Source organism: Rhinopithecus bieti, unplaced genomic scaffold, assembly GCF_001698545.2.
Source record: "Rhinopithecus bieti isolate Rb0 unplaced genomic scaffold, ASM169854v2 scaffold_13617, whole genome shotgun sequence".
Lineage (NCBI taxonomy): Eukaryota > Metazoa > Chordata > Mammalia > Primates > Cercopithecidae > Rhinopithecus > Rhinopithecus bieti.
In genome coordinates this window covers 1,068,250-1,088,978 of record NW_016807714.1, presented here as the reverse complement: position 1 = coordinate 1,088,978, position 20,729 = coordinate 1,068,250, and the positions used below count along the sequence as shown (strand labels likewise).

General features: G+C 59.7%; 1 protein-coding gene across 1 annotated transcript in view; it reads left to right on the top strand.

Annotated features, from left to right (window-relative positions):
* The window catches only part of PLEC (plectin), a 35,389-nt gene extending 24,243 nt beyond the window's left edge, over positions 1–11,146 (top strand). Inside the window, 17 exon segments of the mRNA XM_017883477.1 lie at positions 307–825; positions 828–899; positions 902–991; positions 994–1,107; positions 1,109–1,375; positions 1,377–1,403; positions 1,405–1,551; positions 1,554–1,634; positions 1,637–1,894; positions 1,896–1,940; positions 1,942–2,091; positions 2,094–2,309; positions 2,312–3,757; positions 3,866–9,263; positions 9,266–9,330; positions 9,333–9,386; positions 9,389–11,146. Of these exon segments, the coding sequence (XP_017738966.1) occupies positions 307–825; positions 828–899; positions 902–991; positions 994–1,107; positions 1,109–1,375; positions 1,377–1,403; positions 1,405–1,551; positions 1,554–1,634; positions 1,637–1,894; positions 1,896–1,940; positions 1,942–2,091; positions 2,094–2,309; positions 2,312–3,757; positions 3,866–9,263; positions 9,266–9,330; positions 9,333–9,386; positions 9,389–10,084 (9,645 nt within the window). The 3' untranslated portion in view covers positions 10,085–11,146.
* The last annotated feature ends 9,583 nt before the right edge of the window (positions 11,147–20,729 follow it).

Sequence of the window (20,729 nt, the reverse complement as noted above, 5' to 3'; positions counted from 1 at the left end):
GCAGGTTCCGAGCTCCTGCTTTGCTCTCTCTCTCCCTGTCCGTCTCCGTCGCCTGTCTGCGGGAAGCGGGGAGGACGCCTGGGCCTCCTTCCCCAGGCTGGTGAGCACAGTGGGGCCAGCTGCGATCGCTGCCCGAGTGCCTTGGGCGGGTGCACGCTGTCTCCTCCGCCGGGCTGGGGCCTCTGTCTTCCCCGATCCCTGCTCCGCGCTGTCTTAGTGAACTGTGCCGGTGCGTGCCCTGTGAGCGCTGGTGCCTGCCCGTGTTCACACTCTCTGCTTCTCTTCTTCTCTCTGCTGTGGCCGCAGAGGCTGGCTGAGCAGCAGCGGGCAGAGGAACGCGAGCGGCTGGCCGAGGTGGAGGCTGCGCTGGAGAAGCAGCGGCAGCTGGCCGAGGCGCACGCCCAGGCAAAGGCACAGGCGGAGCGGGAGGCGAAGGAGCTGCAGCAGCGCATGCAGGAGGAGGTGGTGCGGCGGGAGGAGGCGGCAGTGGATGCGCAGCAGCAGAAGCGCAGCATCCAGGAGGAGCTGCAGCAGCTGCGGCAGAGCTCGGAAGCAGAGATCCAGGCCAAGGCCCGGCAGGCAGAGGCAGCGGAGCGCAGCCGGCTGCGCATTGAGGAGGAGATCCGTGTGGTGCGCCTGCAGCTGGAGGCCACTGAGCGCCAGCGTGGTGGGGCCGAGGGGGAGCTGCAGGCCCTGCGTGCACGGGCGGAGGAGGCGGAGGCACAAAAGCGGCAGGCACAGGAAGGAGGCCGCAAGGCTTGCGGAGCAGGTGAGGACGAGAGCAGCCGTAAAGCGCACGCGGAGGCGGAGCTGGCCCTGCGCCGTGAAGGCCCGAGGCTGAGGCAGCGCGCGAAAGCAGCGGGCCCCTGCAGGCCCTGGAGGAGCTGCGGTTGCAGGCCGGAGGGAGGCGGAGAGGCGGCTGCGCAGGCCCGAGGTGGATGCGGGCCCACGGCAGGTACAGGTGGCCCTGGAGAACGGCACAAAGCGCCAGTGCAGAGGTGGAGCCTGCAGAGCAACGCGCCCTCCTTCGCGGAGAGGACAGCCCAGCTGAGCGCTCCCTGCAGAGGAACACGTGGCCGGGTGGCGCAGCTCGGGAGGAGGCCTGAAGCGGCGGGCACACGCGCAGCAGGCTGAGCCGAGCGCCGCGCGTGAGGAGGCAGAGGGGAGCTGGAGCCGCTTGGCAGCTCAAGGCCCAACGAGGCGATACGCGCTGCGGCTGCAGGGGAAGGGGTGGCGCACGCAGAAGAGCCTGGCGCAGGGCTGAGGCCGAGAAGCAGAAGGAAGGAGGGCGGAGCGGCCGAGGAAGCGGCGGCGCGGCAAGGCGGAGGGAGCCCGGCCGTGCGGCAGCGGGAGCTGGGCTGAACAAGAGCTGGAAGAAGCAGCGGCAGCTGGCGGAAGGCAGCTGCGCAGCAGCGCCGTGGCCGCGAGCAGGAGCTGATCCGGCTTGCGAGCCCCGAGAGGAGCAGGCGGGAGCAGCAGCGTGCAGCTGCTGGAGGAGGGCTGGCCGGCTACAGCCGTGAGGCGGCTGCGGCCACGCAGAAACGCCAGGAAGTCTGGAAGCCGAGCCTGGCCAGGTGGCGGGCGAGATGGAGGTGCTGCTGGCCGCAAGGGCGAGGGCCGAGGAGGAGTCCACGTTCCACCAGCCGAGAAGTCCCAAGCAGAGTTGGAGGCCCCGAGGCCGGCCGGTTCCTGCGAGCTGGCCGAGGAGGCCGCCCGCCTGGCCTGCTGGCGGAAAGAGGCCAAGCGGCAGCGGCAGCTGGCTCGAAAAGAAGACGCAGCACGGCAGCGGCCGAGGCCCCACGAGCGGGTGCCTCGCGGAGAAGCCTTGGCCGCCCATCCAGCGGAGGCCACGCGGCTCAAGACGGAGGCAGAGATCCGCGCCTCAAGGAGAAGGAGCAGAGAATGAGCGCCTGCGGCGCTGGCGGAGGAACGAGGCCTTCCCAGCGGCGGCGGCTGGAGGAGCAGGCGGCGCAACACAAGGCTGAACATTGAGGAAGCGCCTGGCCCAGCTGCGCAAGGCGTTCGGACAGCGAGCTGGAGCGGCAGTAAGGGCTGGTGGAGGACACGCTGCGGCAGCGGCGGCAGGTGGAGGGAAGAAATCCTGCGCGCTGAAGGCGAGCTTTGAGAAGGCGGCTGCTGGCAAGGCGGAGCTGGGAGCTGTGAGCTGGGGCGTATCCGCAGGCAATGCGGAGGAACACACTGAGCAGGCAAGGAGCAGGCCCGAGCTGGAGGCTGCCAGGGCAGCGGCAAGCTGGCGGCAGAGGAGGGAAGCAGGCGGCGGCCGTGAGGCTGAGGAGCGCGTGCAGAAAGAGCCCTGGGGCCGAGGAAGAGGCGCGGCGGCCAGCGGAGGCCGGTGGAGGAAGTTGAGCGACTGAAAGCCAAGGTGGAGGGAAGGCGCGGCGCCCTGCGGGAGCGAGCAAGCGGACGGCGCGGCAGCTGCAGCTGCCCAAGGAGGCTGCCCCCAGAAGCGGCTGCAGGAGAAGAGAAGGCGCCGCCTTTAGCAGTGCAGCAGAAGGAGCAGGAGCTGCAGCAGACGCTGCAGCAGGAGCAGAGCGTGCTGGACCGGCTACGCAGCGAGGCAGAGGCCGCCCGGCGGGCGGCTGAGGAGGCGGAGGAGGCCCGGGTGCAGGCGGAGCGTGAGGCGGCACAGTCCCGGCGGCAGGTGGAAGAGGCCGAGCGGCTGAAGCAGTCGGCAGAGGAGCAGGCACAGGCCCGGGCTCAGGCGCAGGCGGCTGCAGAGAAGCTGCGCAAGGAAGCCGAGCAAGAGGCAGCGCGACGGGCACAGGCAGAGCAGGCGGCCCTGCGGCAGAAGCAGGCAGCTGACGCAGAGATGGAGAAGCATAAGAAGTTCGCCGAACAGACGCTGCGGCAGAAGGCGCAGGTGGAGCAGGAGTTGACCACACTGCGGCTGCAGCTGGAGGAGACCGACCACCAGAAGAACCTGCTGGACGAGGAGCTGCAGCGGCTGAAGGCGGAGGCCACGGAGGCCGCACACCAGCGTAGCCAGGTGGAGAAGGAGCTCTTCTCAGTGCGTGTGCAAATGGAGGAGCTGAGCAAGCTCAAGGCACGCATCGAGGCCGAGAACCGTACACTCATCTTGCGCGACAAGGACAATACGCAGCGCTTCCTGCAGGAGGAGGCTGAGAAAATGAAGCAGGTGGCGGAGGAGGCCGCGCGGCTGAGCGTGGCAGCCCAGGAGGCTGCGCGGCTACGGCAGCTGGCAGAGGAGGACCTGGCACAGCAGCGAGCCTTGGCAGAGAAGATGCTCAAGGAGAAGATGCAGGCGGTGCAGGAGGCTACACGACTCAAGGCTGAGGCAGAGCTGCTGCAGCAGCAGAAGGAGCTTGCACAGGAGCAGGCGCGGCGGCTGCAGGAGGACAAGGAGCAGATGGCGCAGCAGCTGGCGGAGGAGACGCAGGGCTTCCAGCGGACACTGGAGGCCGAGCGGCAGCGGCAGCTGGAGATGAGCGCTGAGGCCGAGCGCCTCAAGTTGCGTATGGCTGAGATGAGCCGGGCCCAGGCCCGCGCTGAGGAGGACGCCCAGCGCTTCCGGAAGCAGGCGGAGGAGATCGGTGAGAAGCTGCACCGCACAGAGCTTGCCACGCAGGAGAAGGTGACGCTGGTGCAGACACTGGAGATCCAGCGACAGCAGAGTGACCACGATGCCGAGCGTCTGCGGGAGGCCATTGCTGAGCTGGAGCGTGAGAAGGAGAAGCTCCAACAGGAGGCCAAACTACTGCAGCTCAAGTCTGAGGAGGTACCGCCCCCTCTCCATGCGACGGGCGGGTGGGCCTGGGGATCTGCTTCCGTGGGGGGTGGGTGCTCCTGGGCTCGCGGTCCCTGATCACATCCTCTTCTTTCGCAGATGCAGACGGTGCAGCAGGAGCAACTGCTGCAGGAGACGCAGGCCCTGCAGCAGAGCTTCCTCTCTGAGAAGGACAGCCTGCTACAGCGGGAGCGCTTCATCGAGCAGGAGAAGGCCAAGCTGGAGCAGCTCTTCCAGGACGAGGTGGCCAAGGCACAGAAGCTGCGTGAGGAGCAGCAGCGGCAGCAGCAACAGATGGAGCAGGAACGGCAGCGGCTGGTGGCCAGCATGGAGGAGGCCCGGCGGCGGCAGCATGAGGCCGAGGAGGGCGTGCGGCGCAAGCAGGAGGAGCTGCAGCAGCTGGAGCAGCAGCGGCGGCAGCAGGAGGAGCTGCTGGCTGAGGAGAACCAGAGGTTGCGTGAGCAGCTGCAGCGCCTGGAGGAGGAGCACCGGGCCGCACTTGCGCACTCAGAGGAGGTCACTGCCTCTCAGGTGGCCGCCACAAAGACCCTGCCCAACGGCCGGGATGCACTCGATGGCCCTGCGACAGAGGCAGAGCCGGAGCACAGCTTCGATGGCCTGCGGCAGAAGGTGCCAGCCCAGAGGCTGCAGGAGGCGGGCATCCTGAGTGCGGAGGAGCTGCAGCGGCTGGCGCAGGGCCACACCACAGTGGACGAGCTTGCACGGCGGGAAGATGTACGCCACTACCTGCAGGGCCACAGCAGTATCGCAGGGCTGTTGCTGAAGCCCACCAATGAGAAGCTGAGCGTTTACACCGCCCTGCAGAGGCAGCTGCTGAGCCCTGGCACGGCCCTCATCCTGCTGGAGGCTCAGGCAGCCTCAGGCTTCCTGCTGGACCCGGTGCGGAACCGACAGCTGACTGTCAATGAGGCTGTGAAGGAGGGTGTGGTGGGCCCCGAGCTGCACCACAAGCTGCTGTCGGCTGAGCGTGCCGTCACTGGCTACAAGGACCCCTACACCGGGCAGCAGATCTCCCTCTTCCAAGCCATGCAGAAGGACCTCATCGTCCGGGAGCACGGCATCCGCCTGCTAGAGGCCCAGATCGCCACGGGTGGCATCATTGACCCCGTGCACAGCCACCGTGTGCCTGTGGACGTGGCCTACCGGCGCGGCTACTTTGACGAGGAGATGAACCGCGTCTTGGCAGACCCCAGCGACGACACCAAGGGCTTCTTTGACCCCAACACACACGAGAACCTCACGTACCTGCAGCTGCTGGAGCGCTGCGTGGAGGACCCCGAGACGGGCCTGCGCCTTCTACCACTCACGGATAAGGCTGCCAAGGGCAGGGAGCTGGTCTACACCGACTCCGAGGCCCGGGATGTCTTTGAGAAGGCCACCGTGTCCGCGCCGTTCGGCAAGTTCCAAGGCAAGACAGTGACCATCTGGGAAATCATCAACTCGGAATACTTCACAGCAGAGCAGCGGCGGGACTTGCTGCGGCAGTTCCGCACGGGCCGGATCACGGTGGAGAAGATCATCAAGATCATCATCACGGTGGTGGAGGAGCAGGAGCAGAAGGGCCAGCTCTGCTTCGAGGGCCTGCGCAGTCTGGTGCCAGCCGCCGAGCTGCTGGAGAGCAGGGTCATCGACCGCGAGCTCTACCTCCAGCTGCAGCAAGGTGAGCGCTCTGTGCGAGAGGTGGCCGAGGTGGACACTGTGCGGCGGGCCCTCCGGGGTGCCAACGTCATCGCAGGCGTATGGCTGGAGGAGGCAGGGCAGAAGCTGAGCATCTACGACGCCCTGAAGAAAGACCTGCTGCCGTCTGACGTGGCTGTGGCCCTGTTGGAAGCCCAGGCCGGCACCGGGCACGTCATCGACCCCTCCACCAGCGCCCGGCTGACCGTGGACGAGGCAGTACGCGCCGGCCTGGTGGGCCCCGAGTTTCATGAGAAGCTGCTGTCAGCCGAGAAGGCTGTGACGGGGTACAGGGACCCCTACACGGGGCAGAGTGTCTCGCTGTTCCAGGCCCTGAAGAAGGGCCTCATTCCCCGGGAGCAGGGCCTGCGCCTGTTGGACGCCCAGCTGTCCACGGGCGGTGTCGTGGACCCCAGCAAGAGCCACCGCGTGCCCCTGGATGTTGCCTGCGCCCGAGGCTTCCTGGACGAGGAGACCAGCAGGGCCCTGTCAGCACCAAGGGCCGACGCCAAGGCCTACTGTGACCCCAGCACAGGGGAGCCGGTCACCTACAGCGAGCTCCAGCAGCGGTGCCGGCCCGACCAGCTGACCGGGCTGAGCCTGCTGCCGCTCTCAGAGAAGGCTGCTCGGGCCCGGCAGGAGGAGCTCTACTCAGAGCTGCAGGCCCGTGAGACCTTTGAGAAGACCCCGGTTGATGTCCCCGTGGGCGGCTTCAAGGGCAGGACGGTGACAGTGTGGGAGCTCATCAGCTCTGAGTACTTCACTGCAGAGCAGCGGCAGGAGCTGTTGCGTCAGTTCCGCACCGGCAAGGTCACCGTGGAGAAAGTCATCAAGATCCTCATCACCATCGTGGAGGAGGTGGAGACCCTGCGGCAGGAGAGGCTGTCCTTCAGCGGCCTCCGTGCCCCTGTGCCAGCCAGCGAGCTCCTGGCTTCCAGGGTCCTCAGCAGAGCCCAGTTTGAGCAGCTCAAGGACGGCAAGACGACGGTCAAGGACCTTTCGGAGCTGGGCTCCGTGCGGACGCTGCTGCAGGGCAGTGGCTGCCTCGCCGGCATCTACCTGGAGGACACCAAGGAGAAGGTGTCCATCTACGAGGCCATGCGCCGGGGCCTGCTGAGACCCAGCACAGCTGCGCTCCTGCTGGAGGCGCAGGCGGCCACTGGCTTCCTGGTGGACCCCGTGCGGAACCAGCGCCTGTATGTCCACGAGGCCGTGAAGGCAGGTGTGGTGGGCCCCGAGCTTCATGAGCAGCTGCTGTCGGCCGAGAAGGCTGTCACCGGCTACAGAGACCCCTACTCAGGCAGTACCATCTCCCTCTTCCAGGCCATGCAGAAGGGTTTGGTCCTCCGGCAGCACGGCATCCGCCTGCTGGAGGCCCAGATCGCCACGGGCGGCATCATCGACCCCGTGCACAGCCACCGCGTGCCCGTGGACGTGGCCTACCAGCGCGGCTACTTCAACGAGGAGATGAACCGCATCTTGGTGGACCCCAGCGACGACACCAAGGGCTTCTTCGACCCCAACACGCACGAGAACCTCACCTACAGGCAGCTGCTGGAGCGCTGCGTAGAGGACCCTGAGACAGGCCTGCGCCTCCTGCCATTGAAAGGGGCAGAGAAGGCTGAGGTGGTGGAGACCACACAGGTGTACACTGAGGAGGAGACACGAAGGGCATTTGAAGAGACGCAGATTGACATTCCTGGCGGCGGCAGCCACGGCGGCTCCACCATGTCCCTGTGGGAGGTGATGCAGTCGGACCTGATCCCCGAGGAGCAGCGGGCCCAGCTGATGGCTGACTTTCAGGCTGGCCGGGTGACCAAGGAACGCATGATCATCATCATCATTGAGATCATTGAGAAGACAGAGATCATCCGCCAGCAGGGTCTGGCCTCCTACGACTACGTGCGCCGCCACCTCACGGCTGAGGACCTCTACGAGGCTCGGATCATCTCCCTCGAGACCTACAACCTGCTCCGGGAGGGCACCAGGAGCCTCCGTGAGGCCCTCGAGGCGGAGTCTGCCTGGCGCTACCTCTATGGCACGGGCTGCGTGGCCGGCGTCTACTTGCCCGGCTCCAGGCAGACACTGAGCATCTACCAGGCCCTCAAGAAAGGGCTGTTGAGTGCCGAGGTGGCTCGCCTGCTGCTGGAGGCACAGGCAGCCACAGGCTTCCTGCTGGATCCGGTGAAGGGGCAGCGGCTGACTGTGGATGAGGCTGTGCGGAAGGGCTTGGTGGGGCCCGAGCTGCACGACCGCCTGCTCTCAGCTGAGCGGGCGGTCACCGGCTACCGCGACCCCTACACTGAGCAGACTATCTCGCTCTTCCAGGCCATGAAGAAGGAGCTGATCCCTACTGAGGAGGCCCTGCGGCTGCTGGATGCCCAGCTGGCCACCGGTGGCATCGTGGACCCCCGCCTGGGCTTCCACCTTCCGCTGGAGGTGGCTTACCAGCGCGGCTACCTCAACAAGGACACGCACGACCAGCTGTCCGAGCCCAGCGAGGTGCGCAGCTACGTGGACCCGTCCACCGACGAGCGCCTCAGCTACACACAGCTGCTCAGACGGTGTCGCCGTGACGATGGCACCGGCCAGCTGCTCCTGCCGCTGTCGGACGCTCGCAAGCTGACCTTCCGTGGCCTGCGGAAGCAGATCACCGTGGAGGAGCTGGTGCGCTCACAGGTCATGGACGAGGCCACGGCGCTGCAGCTGCGGGAGGGCCTGACCTCTATCGAGGAGGTCACCAAGAACTTACAGAAGTTCCTGGAAGGCACCAGCTGCATCGCTGGCGTCTTCGTGGACGCCACCAAGGAACGGCTCTCGGTGTACCAGGCCATGAAGAAGGGCATCATCCGCCCTGGCACGGCCTTTGAGCTCCTAGAGGCGCAGGCGGCCACCGGGTACGTCATCGACCCCATCAAGGGACTGAAGCTGACGGTGGAGGAGGCTGTGCGTATGGGCATTGTGGGCCCCGAGTTCAAGGACAAGCTGCTGTCGGCCGAGCGAGCCGTCACCGGGTATAAGGACCCCTACTCTGGGAAGCTCATCTCCCTCTTCCAGGCCATGAAGAAGGGCCTGATCCTGAAGGACCACGGCATCCGCCTGCTGGAGGCCCAGATCGCCACGGGCGGCATCATCGACCCCGAGGAGAGCCACCGGCTGCCCGTGGAGGTGGCCTACAAGCGTGGCCTCTTTGACGAGGAGATGAACGAGATCCTGACCGACCCCTCGGACGACACCAAGGGCTTCTTTGACCCCAACACGGAGGAGAACCTCACCTACCTGCAGCTGATGGAGCGTTGTATCACCGACCCCCAGACGGGCCTGTGCCTCCTGCCGCTGAAGGAGAAGAAGCGGGAGCGTAAGACGTCCTCCAAGTCCTCCGTGCGCAAGCGCCGAGTGGTCATCGTGGACCCCGAGACGGGCAAGGAGATGTCCGTGTACGAGGCCTACCGCAAGGGCCTCATTGACCACCAGACGTATCTGGAGCTGTCTGAGCAGGAGTGTGAGTGGGAGGAGATCACCATCTCCTCCTCGGACGGCGTGGTTAAGTCCATGATCATCGACCGCCGCTCCGGCCGCCAGTACGACATTGACGACGCCATTGCCAAGAACCTCATCGACCGCTCGGCACTGGACCAGTACCGCGCTGGCACGCTCTCCATCACCGAGTTCGCCGACATGCTCTCGGGCAATGCCAGCGGCTTCCGGTCCCGTTCCTCCTCCGTGGGATCCTCCTCCTCCTACCCATCAGCCCGCCGTCTCCAGGACCCAGCTGGCTCCTGGTCAGGACCCACTGAGGAGCGGGCCCCGTGGCTGGCATCCTGGACACGGAGACGCTGGAGAAGGTGTCCATCACCGAGGCCATTGCACCGCAACCTTGGTGGATAACATCACAGGGCAGCGACTGCTGGAGGCGCAGGCCTTGCACTGGGGGGCATCATCGACCCCAGCACCGGTGAGCGCTTCCCTGTCACCGACGCTGTCAACAAGGGCCTGGTGGACAAGATCATGGTGGACCGCATCAACCTGGCCCAGAAGGCCTTCTGCGGCTTTGAGGACCCACGCACCAAGACCAAGATGTCGGCCGCCCAGGCCCTGAAGAAGGGCTGGCTCTACTACGAGGCCGGCCAGCGCTTCCTGGAGGTGCAGTACCTGACCGGTGGCCTGATTGAACCCGACACACCGGGCCGCGTGCCCTTGGATGAGGCCCTGCAGCGCGGCACGGTGGATGCCCGCACTGCACAGAAGCTGCGTGACGTGGGCGCCTACTCCAAGTACCTCACCTGCCCTAAGACCAAGCTCAAGATCTCCTACAAGGACGCGCTGGACCGCAGCATGGTGGAGGAGGGCACAGGGCTGCGGCTGCTGGAGGCTGCCGCGCAGTCCAGCAAGGGCTACTACAGCCCCTACAGCGTCAGCGGCTCCGGCTCCACCACAGGCTCCCGCACTGGCTCCCGCACCGGCTCCCGGGCCGGCTCCCGCCGCGGCAGCTTTGACGCCACTGGCTCTGGCTTCTCCATGACCTTCTCTTCGTCCTCCTACTCCTCCTCGGGCTACGGCCGCCGCTACGCCTCAGGGTCCTCGGCCTCTGTGGGGGGCCCTGAGTCTGCCATGGCCTGAGCCTGCCTGCGCCCACCCTGCTCTGCATGCGGCCCAGCCCGGCTCCCACCGAGGCGCTGGGGCCGTTTTCAACGCTTAAAGGTGTCTTCCTCCCAAGTGGTGCCTAAAGTTTAACCAAAAAGACTAGACTAATATATTAATATATATCTGCTGTCCAGACAGCCTGGATCTTGGGGGACAGGGCTGGCCCAGCCCTGCTGGCCGCCTCACCCCCTCGGGTCTCCCCACTCCCTTCTACCTGCCACTCACACAGCCAGGTGCCTTGGAGGGTCCCACGCTGGGCCCCAGCCCACCCTCCTGTCCCCAGGGTTGCCCGCCTGCCCGTCCTAGCTGCACAGGGCAGCTGGGCTCAGCCCCGTCAGTAGAGGGCCCTCAGCCTCTCAGGGCTGGAGCCCTGGGCTGGCGTTTCTGCCCTGGTGTTTCTAGCACTGGCCTGCACGGTAGGCCTTGCTGGGGACGGGGAGCCCCAGTCAGCCTCTCTCCCAGTCTACCCAGAGAAGCCCCTTCCCCATGGGAAGACGAGGCCCTCGGGCCCAGCCCCCACAGTGCTGTCTGATCTGTGCTTTCCAGCTCACCCCCCCGACTCACTCCTGAGACCTCTGGCCTCCGGCGTCAGCCTCCAGCCTCTGTTCCCTAGTAAGTGCCTTCCATGTCGGCCTCTAACCCCAGGCCCTGAGGACCCAGACCTGGTGGGGAGACGGACGTTCCAGCTGGCATGGCTGCGAGCTGCAGACCTGTCCTCCTGGTGGGTCCAGGGGCCCCTTCAGCTTGTGGACCCCACCCTGGGGTGCCGCCTGTCCGTCTCTCTCCCAGGGAGCCCCAGCCCTCTTTGGGCCCAGGGACGCCGGCCAGGCTCTGTGCTGACCCTCCTGTTCCACCCAGCCCTGGCCTCAGCAGCAACCACCCCTGCCTCCACCTTCCGAGCTTTGCATGTTCCACTAACCCTGGGCGGGTGGCAGGTGGAGGTGTCAGGCTGCTGACGCCTTTGCAAGGGCAGAACACTAACCTGACCGTGGGCGGGGCCTTGCGGCATCCGCCCCCAATAAAAGCAATTCCAACCTTCCTGTGCCTCCTCCTTTGTGTTTTTGTCTTGGGGTCAGGTGTGTGTCAGGGATAGGGTGGACATTGCAGCCCCGGGGGCCAGGCTCTGAGTTCAGCCACTATGGCCTGCCAGGGACAGACGTCTGTGTGCAACAGAGACCAGGTGCCAGCAGGAGGGCGGCCGAGAGACCCTGGGCAGAGGGTGCAGTGTAGGGCAGGGTGGTGGCCACACTGAGGCCGGGCCTGCTGGGGCCTGCTGCTGGTCAGGTGCTGACCGGTCCCCCAGCCCCACCCCTGCACTAGGAGGGGCTGTTTCTCGTCTGAGGCAGGGTCTAGCATGCTCCCATATCAGTCACTGGCTGTGGCCCCCTGGCCTCTGGGGAGGGTGCTACATGGCCCCTGGTCAGTTGGTTCCTGCTGGCCGGGCAGCCCTCCAGAGGAGAGGCCACAGGCAGTGGGCCAGTGTGAGGGCCTCCACGACAGTCCGCCATGCAGGCAGTGGGCCAGTGTGAGGGCCTCCACGACAGTCCGCCGTGCCTCTCGGCCCCGTGTCCATCACGCTCCAGGTATTCCACCTGGATGGGCTTCTCCAGGCTTCCAATTATTGGCAGTTTCTGGGAAGACTTAGGGGAGGAAGGAAGTGGGGCCAACCCCAGCCTGCAGCAGCCGCTGGCACAGGCTCAGCCGATACTCTTGGTTTTTTTTTTTTTTCAGGCAGTCTTGCTCTGTCACCCGGGCTAGAGTGTGGTGTTGTGATCTCGGCTCACTGCTGCCTCCTCCTCCTGTGTTCAAATGATTCTACTGCCTCAGCCTCCCAAGTAGCTGGGACTACAGGTGTGCGCCCAGCTAATTTTTGTATTTATAGTAGAGACGGGGCTTCACCATGTGGGCCAGGCTGGTCTCAAACTCCTGGCCTCAAGTGATCCTCCCTGCCTGGGCCTCCCAAAGTGCTGGGATTACAGGCGTGAGCCACTGTGCCCAGCCTTCACCTCTCTTCTGCTGGTGGGACCCAGGCCCTCACCCTGGAGTCCGAATCTTGGTCTTCTCGCTCTTGCAGTGCTCTATCCTCCCCGCCCCGGCCCAGTGGTGGGTGCTCTGCTTGCTGGTCCGCTGGAACAGGAGTGGCCCCAGCCAGGTGACCCACAGCCATCGAGCGGCGCAGCGCCTCACTCAGTCCCAGGTAGCTGGGTTTTAGGACCTCTGAGCGCTCACAGCTTAGAGTTACAGGGAAAGGAAGCACATGTTGTCAGTGGGTCACTGGGAGCTGGTGAGTGGGCGGCCACTCCTGCCTCTACCCCTTGGTCCCCAGACCCATGCGGTCCTCTGGGGCAACTTAGGACAGGGCCACCACAGTCCCAGAGGGGTGGTGTCAGGACAGTGGTAGTGGCTCTTTCCAAGAAGCTCACAGACGCTGAGTTCTGCGGCGCCTGTGCTCCCACTCCCTCTGCACCCCTTTGCCAGAAGCAGTCGGGCCCTGGGGCCATTACACAGGAGCCGGTCTCCCAGGGCAGGCGCAGAGGCACTGTGGGCTGGAAAGGCGGGTCCGTGCCTGGAATACCAGCTGTTTCTCCAAGGGGAAGGGACCTCCAGGGCTGAGTTTACCTCCCAGTGGCCGGTTGGTCTCTGGCTGGTTTTGTGTCCAGGGTCCCTGGTGGTCTTTATTGCCAGAGGATAGGGTGTGCTGCTGCCGAGAGGAGCTGGGCTTGCGGTCTGGTGCTCGGCTCCGTCTGGTCCTCCATTGCTCCAGGCGGGAGCCGTGTGGGCGCACCCACGCTGCTTCGCCGGCCGTGTCATTGGCTTGTGGTGCCTGCTCTGTAGCCGGTGCCCCTGGTGAACACCCACAAGTCCCCACGCCGGTGTCCACCCGGCAGTTCCATTCCTCAGTCTGTCTTCCAGCCTTGCCCTTCTCAGGCCCTGACCGTCCAGCCGAGCCCTTCCCCAGCCCTGTCCACGTGTGTCCTTACTGTGAGCTGCTCTTCTCTCCTCATGAGAGGCCAGGGATTGCCCCCACCCCTGACTCCAGGGCCAGCCCAAGTGGAGTGGTCCGACCACCACGAACCCAACCGCCATGAAGCAGGCCGGGCTTGACCCCCACGCAGTCACAGGGACCCCCAAGGCTGTGGCCTGACCAGCAGGCAAGCTGGAAGCTGGGCCACCTGCCCGTGCAGCCCTCTGGCTCTCATGGCCGGTGCCCGGCTGTGCACTGCTCCTTACCCTGATCCTCACTGTGCCACTGACCTTAGCCTGGGTGGGTCCTGTGGCACTGGCTTCTGGTGGGAGCTGTGGCTACACCATCCCCAGAAACTTCTCTGAACAGTCTGCAGTTCTCTGTTGCAGTCGGGACTTCCTTGCTTCAACACTTAGGGCCTGTGCTGCAGCTCTTTTGAGCCTTGCCGGAGACCCCTTGACGCATCCTTCCCCACCTGCGGCAGGTACTCCCCGTGCAAGAGCTCTGTTAGCTCGCGGGACCTGAGTGGCAGGACTTCGTTCCACAGCCTCACCAACTGCGCTTCCCTTCCTTTTCCTGGGCCCCACTCAAAACGAGAAGCCTCTGTGCTAACCGATAGAGATCCACATCTGGTATCGTGCCGTGTGTGGTATTGTGCCGTGTCTAGTATCGTGCCGTGTCTGGCATCATCGTGCTGTGTCCAGAACCCAGAGGCCTGCCATCTGCCAGCTTTTTCCTGGTGGTAGGAAATGCAAGGCTCTAAGCTTGTTCTTGACCTTGAACAGGACGTCCTAACATGCCCAGATCTCTGGACTCCTAAAACCTTCATGACGTGACCAGTCCCTGAACCTTGGCTCAGCCTCTCTCCTGCCCTGGAGTGCCCGTGTCCTAACAGGACATTCAGAACGCCCGCCACTTCCCGCTTGCCAGGCCTGGTGGGTGCGATGCTGTCAGTAAGCGGACTTGTGTTTGTGCTTTGGTCAGTTGTCTGTGTGTCTGCATGTCTGTGCGCCGCTGTCCACCCCGTGTGAGTGGGAACTGCCCTGACCTCTTCCTGGTGCAGTGGAGAGCCCTTTGCCCAGCCAGGAGCCACAGAACACCATGTGAGGCTGTAAGTCTGCTCCAGGAAAGACCACAGACAGCACAGCGGCTGGAGTCGGCGCTGCCGGGGGATGCTGTGGCTCAGCCGCCATCCACCACAGTCCACCCAGCTCTTGTAGGGACCTGACCAGCAAATTAAGTGGGAAGATGGTGACCATCACCCCGTACCCTTTAGCTATCGGAGGTGTTGCTGACGCTGCTGTTTTGACCAGGATGTCGTGTTGTTTTATTTCCTTGGCTGGAGCTAGGGGCACTTTCTAAGGCTTCCATTTGGTCTTTCCTACTACAGTGATTTTTACTCCATGGGCCAAAAAGCCCACGTGAGGATTTGCCCGCTGTTGAGCACACCAGTTCCAATTGCACAGTCCTGGGCTGGGAAATGATGGGCTGAGGCCTGGGCCAGGACTCCATGTCCTTCCTGACCCCATATTCCCTACCCAGATGAGAGCCTCTGAGGGTGCTTTGCACCCCAGGTGTCAGCGTCCACTCAGACCCTGATCTGGGCGTCTTCCTCTCCCCAGGGCACAGTCGTCCAGATAAGCATCTTTGGGTCCCTGGGTGAGGGGCTGGGGGTCACTGCTGTCCACACTTGGAGGCGTGAGGCCTTTCACAAGGGGCCCTGGCCCCTCTTTCCATTTATGGGCTCTGGCTCTGAGAACTGGCTGATATAAGGAAACAAAGCAAGCAGTTGTGTTTTTCATCAGAGCAGTGGGCCTGGACTCGCTCACTTGTTTTAAAATCCGTGGGTGCTGTGTGCTAAGCCAGTGGTCCTCTGAGTGTGCCTCGGGACCACCTGGGAGCTTGTGAGGGGCAGAGCCTTGGCCCTGGCCCAGACCAACTGAGTCAGAAATCCTGGGCCTGGGGCTCAGCCAGCTATGCTTTAAGGAGCCCTCCAGGGGCTGCCGTGTGCCTGAGTGTGAGAACCAGTGTACTGAGCAGCCCCTCACAGGCTGCCCATCTGTGCCTCCTGTCAGGACGCGGCGCTCCATGAGCCAGCTTCACGGGCCCCCGTGGTCAGGGTCTTCTGGCCGCTGCCCCCACCTTCCCTCCCACTGCCAGCATGTCTCAACAGGTGGGAGCTCCAGCGGTTGCGCTGCCATGGATGCCAGGCTGACAGCATCACCAGGCAGTCGGTGGTGTTCTGAGCAACTGTGGCATCTGTGCCCCAGGACCACGTCTGTGTCCCCTGTCCCAGGCAGGCTCCCCAAGGCGGTGCCTCAGCTGCACATGGTTTCTGGAGAACTCTCGGGAAAGGGGTGCAACAAGTGGGGAGGGCAAGGAGCTGGCAAAGGGGGCTGGAGCCATAGCCTTGCCCCACAGACATCTGAGAGGCAGGGGCACAGCGCAGAGGCTCTCGCTCCTGCCCAGACATGGGTCTGAGCTGCCTGTGGGGTGGCACGTGGTCCTCAGGCATCTCTGAATGAGCAGCTCTTGTCAGCCAAGGGCAGCGTTCTGGAGGAGGGCACAGGTGAGCGTCTGCAGCAGCTGGGGGGGGCACACAGACCCCCAGGGGGATCTTGGAGGACCGGCCATGGCAGCTGCCTTCACGGTGGCAGCTCCTCAGCAGCAGTGCAGACGGACCAAGAGATCCTGAAAACTCCTCCGCGTAAATCCAGGTAAAAGTTAAATAGCTTCTCAGGTGCATTCCTCACGTTACCACAAAGACAAGGAAACCCCCAGGCTGAAAGATAAAGGGGGGCCTCAGTGCAGCGACTGAGCTGACACTTCCCAAGGAATTTGCTGATCCTGGAAACCTGAAGCCTAGGGTTTTAAAGGTCCTCAGGAACAGGAGGCGGGGATGCGGGCCGTACAGGCAGAGGCCTCTGTGGCATCCGGATCCTCAAAGGGCTGCACCCAGCAAGAACGTGGGTTCTCCAATGATCCAGCCACAGAAGGGAAACGCTGGATCCTGCCTGGGCTCTGGCAGTAAAGCGTTTCCACCGAGCTTTACAAATTCAGGCCATCCCCCTGTAGGGTCTGAAGAACCCTGTGTGGACGAATTACATCACCATGGCCCCAGGTTGGTTGTTGCCTGGTACCTGGCATGAGCCAATATAATCTTATCTGGAGGTCTTGCCCCCAACCAAGGCTTCCCAGGCTTCAGATAAAAGCCCTTGGGCTTTCCAATATGATACAGTCAAAAGTTATAAGACGCATGGAAACAAGCATCATGAACAAGGGCAGAACTGGAACCTGAAGGATGTAGGATACTGGAATTATTCAATAAAGAATACATAGTAAGTATGTTTAAAATGTTTATGACACAACAAATTTATAATGTGAAAAGTAAAATTCTAGCTAAAAAGAGCGAGAAGATTTTAAAGACATTTGATAGAATTTCTTTTTTTTTTTTTTTTTTTTTTTTTTTTATTATACTTTAAGTTCTAGGGTACATGTGCATAACATGCAGGTTTGTTACATATGTATACTTATGCCATGTTGGTGTGCTGCACCCATCAACTCGTCAGCACCCATCAATTCATCATTCATATCAGGTATAACTCCCCAATGCAATCCCTCCCTCCTCCCCCCTCCCTAGAATTTCTAATAATACTAATAATATTTAAAACTCAATGGGCTAGTTAAACAGCAGACTAGTCATAGTTGAAGAATTGCTGAATTAAAGGGTAGAGCTAAATAAATTACTCAGAATTCATCCCAGAGATGGGAAGTATGAAAGAGGTTGGGAGGCAGAACAGAAAATATCTAGCATCAGTCTAACTGGAGTTCTGTAAGAAGATCCTGGAATAAGATGAGCACGTGTTGAAGAAATAGCAGCTGATAATTGTTTTCCAAATAGATTAAAAACGTGAACCACTTATCCAACAGGCATGGCAAAACCCAGGTACGGCAAATAAAGCATCCACATCAAAACACATTGGAGTGAAATTGCAGAAAACCGAAAACCAAAAAAGAAAAAAAGTTTGAAAGCAGCTAGAGAGAAAAGACAGACTCCCTCCCAAAGGATAATGGACACAGCTCATTAGCAAAAGCGGAAGCCTCTTAATGTGTGTTCCGTGAACTAGGAGCGAGGGCCTCACCCTTGAACTTCTGAAATGAAGACTCTAGAGACCCAGCGCAGACCCACTGTGGAGACAGAAGTGACTCCATGTTAGGTTCTAATCTACTGTGCAGACTTCTGATGAGCCGCAGTCCCGGGAATGCCCCCTGATTCCTGCCGTATCTACTGTCCTTAGTGTAAGAACATGCACTGGCTATGAATCCTGCCTTTCCATCAAAGCAGCCTTGGTGTTATGACACAGATTACAGGCAATGATGCATTCTTGCCTGTGAGTAGCACGCAGACCCATTCCCTACAGAAGCTGAGCCCTGGGTCTGGGGAGCAATGGTGCAGAGCTGCACCTGTTCCACCCGCGGCCACATACTCCTGGCGGCAGGTTCCCCGGCACAGCGCCCTCTCCTGACACACTGAATCGGTCTCATTCTTTGGTTTCTCAGCTCCGTCCTCACTTGGGGGTCACTTTGCATAAGTGACCCTTTCATGGAAAACCCACTGATAGAACCTGCATTTTTTATTTTTATTTTTAGATGAATCTCCCTCTGTTATCCAGGCTGGAGTGCTCTGGCACGATCTCAGCTCACTGCAACCTCCCCATCCCGGGTTCAAGCAATTCTTGTGCTTCAGCCTGCCGAGTAGCTGGGATTACAGGTGCATGCCACCAGGTCCGAATAATTTTTGTATTTTTAGTAGAGATGGGGTTTCACCATGTTGGCCATGCTGGTCTCGAACTCCCGACCTCAGGTGAACTGCCTCGGCCTCCCAAAGTGCTGGGATTACAGGCCTGAGCCACCATATCCGTCCAGAACCTGCATTTTTTTTTAAGAGATGGGATCTTCCTCTGTCATCCAGGCTAGAGTACAGTGGGCCATCATGACTTACTGCAAACTCAATGTCCCATTTAAGGAAAAACAATAACAATTCTGTAAAAACGCTTCCAAAAAATTGAAGAAGAGAGAACATCCTCAACCGGATAAAGGGCATCTATGAAAACTCTACAGCTAACATCATATTTAATGATGAAAACCAAATGCTTTTCCTTACGATCAGGAAAAAGGGCAACATTGTATTGAAGCTTCTAGCCAGTGGCAAAAAAAAAAAAAAAAAAGATAAATAATAAATGAACAAACAAATGGCATCCATATTGAAAAGGAAGAAGTAAAACTGTCCTTACTTGCCATTGACATGATTACCCATGTAGAAAATGTGATAGAATCCACAGAAAAGCAACTAGAACTATTGAGTTTAGCAAGACTGTGGGAAACAAGTTCAAGATATAAAAATCAGCTGTACTTTTATATTCTAATAATGGACAATTATAAAGTGAAATTCAAAACATCACTTAAAATCACATCAAAAATATGAATATGAATAATTCTGATCAGATGTGCAAGACCTGAACGCTGAACATGACCGAACATCGATGAAAGAAATTTAACCCCTAAATCCATGTGGAGAGAGACCTTGTCCATGCCCTGGGAGACTCGACTTTGCTGAGATACAGCCTCGAACTGGAACTGCAGGTCAGTGCAACCCAACCTGAATTCCAGTAGGGTTTTTTGTGTGGAAATTGACAAGCTGATTCTAAAATTAACATGGAAATGCAAAGGACCAAGAGCAGCTAAAACAACCTTGAAAAAGAAAAGTGAATTGAGGGGCCATCCGCCATCTGACTTGAAGGCCTATTGCAAGTCTATTGTAATCAAGACAGTGAGGTATTGATATTAACACAGAAACACAGATCAGCGGAGTCCAGAAATAGACCTGTGCGTCTATTGTCATTTGATTTTCAGTAAAGGTAAGGAAGCACTTCAGTGAAGCAATAATGATCTTTTCAATATCTAGACGCAAAAAATGAATCTCACGCCATGTACAAAAATTCTCCCAAAATGGATCACAACTGGAATCTAAAATGATAAACCATCTAAAGGAAAACGTAAGAGAAAAATCTTTGTCAATTTTGAGTTATATTTCTGAAATATAACACTAGAATCATGATCTATAGAAGAAAAAGATCAATAAATTGGACTTCAGCAAAATTAGGAACTTATGCCCTTTAAAATACACTGTTAGGACAATAAAAGACAAGCCACAGACTGGGAATAATACTTGTAAATCACGTAACTGGTAAAGGACCTGTATCCAGAATATACAAAGAACCCCCAGCACTCAATAAACAGAAATAATCCAATTTAGAAATAGACAAAAGGTTTCAACGGACATTTCACCAGTGAAGATCTATGGTGGTAAACAGCACATAAAAAGATGCACAAGAACACTGGTCATTAGGAAGATATAAATTAAAACTACAGTGAGACACCATCATGCACCCACTAGAATGCCTAAAAATGTTAAAAGACTAAACATATCAAATGTTGATGAGGAGGTAGAGCAGCTAGAGCCCTCACCCTGAGCTGATGGAAATACCAGTGGTTCAACCACTTTGGAAAAGAGTTTAGCACATCCAGGCCGGGTGCAGTGGCTCACGCCTGTAATCCCAGCACTTTGGGGCTCTGAGGTGGGCAGATCACCTGAGGTCAGGAGTTCAAGACCAACCAGGCCAACATGGGGCAACCCTGTCTCTACTAAAAATACAAAATTAGCCGGGCGTGGTGGTGTGTGCCTGTAGTCCCAGCTACTCGGGAGGTTGAGGCAGGAGAATCGCTTGAACCGAGGAGGCAGAGGTTGCAGTGAGCTGAGATTGTGCCATTGCACTCCAGCCTGGGCGACAAAACTGAAACTTAGTCTCAAAACAAAAACAAACAAACAAAAAAAAAAAAACAAAAAAAAACCCACAACTTTTACTGCCTTTGTATTTTTCAGGAAGAGGGTAGAGATTTAGATTGACTCTGGACTTTGTCAAATATCCATGTTGAAAATGTAAGAGCAACTATTCAAAGAATGGAGACTCAGTGTGTCCGTCAGTGGAGTCCCAACAGGAAACAGGGTGACTAAGGAATGCTAACAAAGAAAGCATTCACCACGGCGTGGGCAGGGGGGTGACAGTGGGAAAGAGGGTGGCCCTGCAGGTCGCTGGACCTGCCGGCACTTGCTACCTCAGGCAGAGCCTGGTGGAGGGCTGCTGCTTCCCGTTAGGGTAGAACAGGTTTCTCCGTTTCCAAGGCGTGTGTGTGTGTGTGTGTGTGTGTGTGTGTGTGTGTGTGTGTGTTTTGAGACGGAATTTCATTTCTGCTTCCTGGGTTCAAGCAGTTCTCCTGCTTCAGCCTCCCAAAGTGCTGGGATTACAGGTGTGAGCCAGCACGCCCGGCATCCAAGGTATTTTATCTGCTGTGTATTCACCTGGTTCTGAAAAGTCCCAACGAAACAACGTCATATTACACCTGTTTTAGCTAGTCCTCACTTTGGTCCGGTGTCCAAACCCTGCCTCTAGAGTTGAGTCCTGCCTCCTACCTCAGAAAGAAGGCTGCCCAAACTGCTGGGCCCTGGGAGAGGCCATTCTTTTCTTTTCTTTTCTTTTCTTTTTTTTTTTTTTTGAGATGGAGTCTCACTCTGTCGCCCAGGCTGGAGCGCAGTGG